Here is a 3015-nt window from a genome sequence, read left to right as displayed (position 1 = left end):
AATTTTCAAGTGAAAAATTACTCTAGATATATGCATTGTTCATGTTATTTATCATTTCTACTTGTCTTCATATTTCATTTATCCTTTTATTTGTTGTATAAGTATTTGACAATTTCTTATGGTTTTATATACATGCAATAATTAATATGTTTTTTTATTATTTTTACAAAATTTTCACATTTTACTATAGATAGCATTGTTCATTTTATATGATGAAGTTTTCTCTTATAATGGAAAAAATAATAGGTTCTAATGTTAAGTATTCTTTTTATTTTTATTATTAAATATATGTTATATATGATAGACAATTTTTGTATATATTTTCAAATAATTATAATATGATGGTATACGTAAAACAAAATGATTTATAATGTACTTAATATAATGAATTAGAATATTATTATTAATATCAATCATATATAATTGATACTTCTCAAATATAACATGGAAATAAAAGAGAAATTAATAAATCCAAAAAAAAAAAAAAAAATTTAGGAAGTATATTAAATTTATAGTGTTAACAAAAATAGAGATACCTGCTTTAATAAATTATACAAATATACCAATATTGATGTAACTTATATTAATGAAATTAAAATAATCATATTTTGCATATAATGAAAAAAACTATAAAATTTAGTTCAACGAATAGTATCTATGATACATATAATTGTATATAATATTCACAGAAAATATATGTTATAACTGTCTTGTACGATATAATATATATTATTAAGAATTTCAAATAATTAATTTTACATTCATATTGTAATTATCATCGAATGTTTAAAATATATATAATTATATAATATATCCTATAAGCAAATGCATACCCATATTCCATATGACATGGTTTTATAGTAATTAGATGTGTTAAAATTTTTAAAAATAAGACAAAATCCTAAAAACAAATCCATAAACTTAAATTTAGTTATATATATTCTTATGAATGTTATTAGTAATTTTTTAATATATAATGAAATACATAGCTAAATATATGACACTTTTATTTTGCTTTATATCACTTTTTAGCATTTGTTAATAATGAAATCTCTTATAGAGGTAAATTTTTTGTACAATTCAAATTAATACTTGTCTTAAAACGTCAAACTTCTTTTTAAATCAATTATTTTATTTTTTTCGCAAATAAAAATATATATTTAAGCTTTTATAATAAATTTATAGGATGAAAACCTTAAAAAATTACCATCAAAAGTAAAGTATGCTATTTTCAATAATGCATCTGATAATTACAGCAGTTGTACTATTGAAAAAAATGTAATTAAACTTAAAGAAACAAATCCTGGGATTGAAAATGTTTATGACAAAATAGTTAAAGTCTTATGTCACGTATATAATAATGATTCAGCAGGAAGCTTTGATACAGCTGATTGTGATTACCTGTACTTTTGGTTATGTGATTTATTATATAGAAATTTAACATACACTAATTCGCTTTATACTGTTATGTATGCGATTAATCATATTCTGCAAAAAAGTAATGGTGTGTCCATATGTAATTTTGATAAATATTATTATTATAATATAAACAAGGAAATTTTTATGGATTTTAAGGTTTTATTTGATTACTCAAAAGATTATGATAAGCTCGTGCAAGATACAACTGCATCTAATGGGCCTTGTAGTCGTGACTATACGAAACTTCTTAATCAATATGTCATTGAATATAACAAGTACAAATTTTTCTGCAACAAAGAACCAAAACATAATATTAATTGTAAACTTTTTGAAGAGTTTTTTAAAAATAAGGATCCACAGAAATTGTGTAAATTGTCATGTAATTCACGAAATAATTATTATAAATATGCAAAACAAAAAGAACATCATAGTGGAGTGGCAGAATCAGGAGTAAAAACAGTGGAACAACGTACTAGTGAACGACAACAAGAATTACTTATAAGTGGTTTACATACAAGTCCATATGTAGATGTTTTATTAGGAAATACAAATAAAGAAGTAAATGTACAAGATTTAATCTATGATAAACAAGAATTATATCCTTTGGATATTGAAGGTCCACAGCAGAGTGCCTTTATTGATTTTTCAGCTTCTTCGTCTTCAAAAAATATGGTAATTCCTACTTTATTAATAGGAATTACAGTTCTTTCTGTTATACTGGGCAAAGTAATTGTCTATATGAAAAAAAAAGAAATGTGTATTACATTATATTAAGTAGAATTTATTAATTTTTAAGTCTAAAAATATTATGCATAATATATGTTCTATACACATCATATTTTCATTAGTTTACTCCAGTCGGGTATTGGTTAAAAAAAGCCTTAGTAGGAAAATCTAAAGGGAAATGTAATATTATAATGGATAGTAATATAACAGAAGATTATACTATTCCAGAAAATTTAGATTCATCGAGAAGGTTTCATGTAAGATATAGCAATATATATTAGTTCTGATTATGAGATTTAAAGGAATATTTTTCTTACATATATCACTATCATTATAAGAAATGTTATACAGAATTATTCACCTAAAAAAGGGGAAGGAATTATTTTATTTTGAATAATACAATAATAAATTTGAAATGTATATATTTATTATATAAATATGGGTTTTTTTAAAAAATTACTATATATATATTTTTTTCACATGCATAAACATATGGTAAAAATTATACACACATAAATTTCAAAATATATCGCTATTCAGGATTAGATTTATGCTTACATAAGTAGATTTATCATTATGTCTTATTATTTATTATTAGTACGTATGTACTTTATTTTTTTTTTTTGGATACAAATGGAATTTTTTTCTCTTTATTACATATATTACTTTATAGTGATGATAAACAATAGCAGAATATATTTTATGATAATAACTTACAGATGCATATTATATTAGATAATTGTTTTTATTTATATTTACTACATTATTGTACTATAACTAGAATATTATCGTAAATATGTATGTTCAAGTTCTTTTTATATATTTGTTGCTTATAATGATAAATATGTCTTTAATTATACTGTTTATTAA

General features: G+C 21.4%; 1 protein-coding gene across 1 annotated transcript; it reads left to right on the top strand.

Moving 5' to 3' along the window:
• Positions 1–1044: 1044 nt before the first annotated feature.
• PGO_004070 (variable surface protein) lies at positions 1045–2426 on the top strand (the record flags this gene model as incomplete). The annotated part of the gene is made up of 3 exons (XM_028691416.1): positions 1045–1062; positions 1186–2145; positions 2268–2426. The coding sequence occupies 3 exons, from the start codon at positions 1045–1047 to the stop codon at positions 2424–2426; spliced, it is 1137 nt and encodes a 378-aa protein (XP_028547217.1).
• Positions 2427–3015: the final 589 nt, after the last annotated feature.

This window comes from Plasmodium gonderi (genome assembly GCF_002157705.1).
Source record: "Plasmodium gonderi DNA, contig: Pgo-contig_653, whole genome shotgun sequence".
In the NCBI taxonomy this organism is placed as follows: domain Eukaryota; phylum Apicomplexa; class Aconoidasida; order Haemosporida; family Plasmodiidae; genus Plasmodium; species Plasmodium gonderi.
Note: the sequence above shows the minus strand (reverse complement) of the source record. Positions and strands in the feature narration are given on the sequence as shown.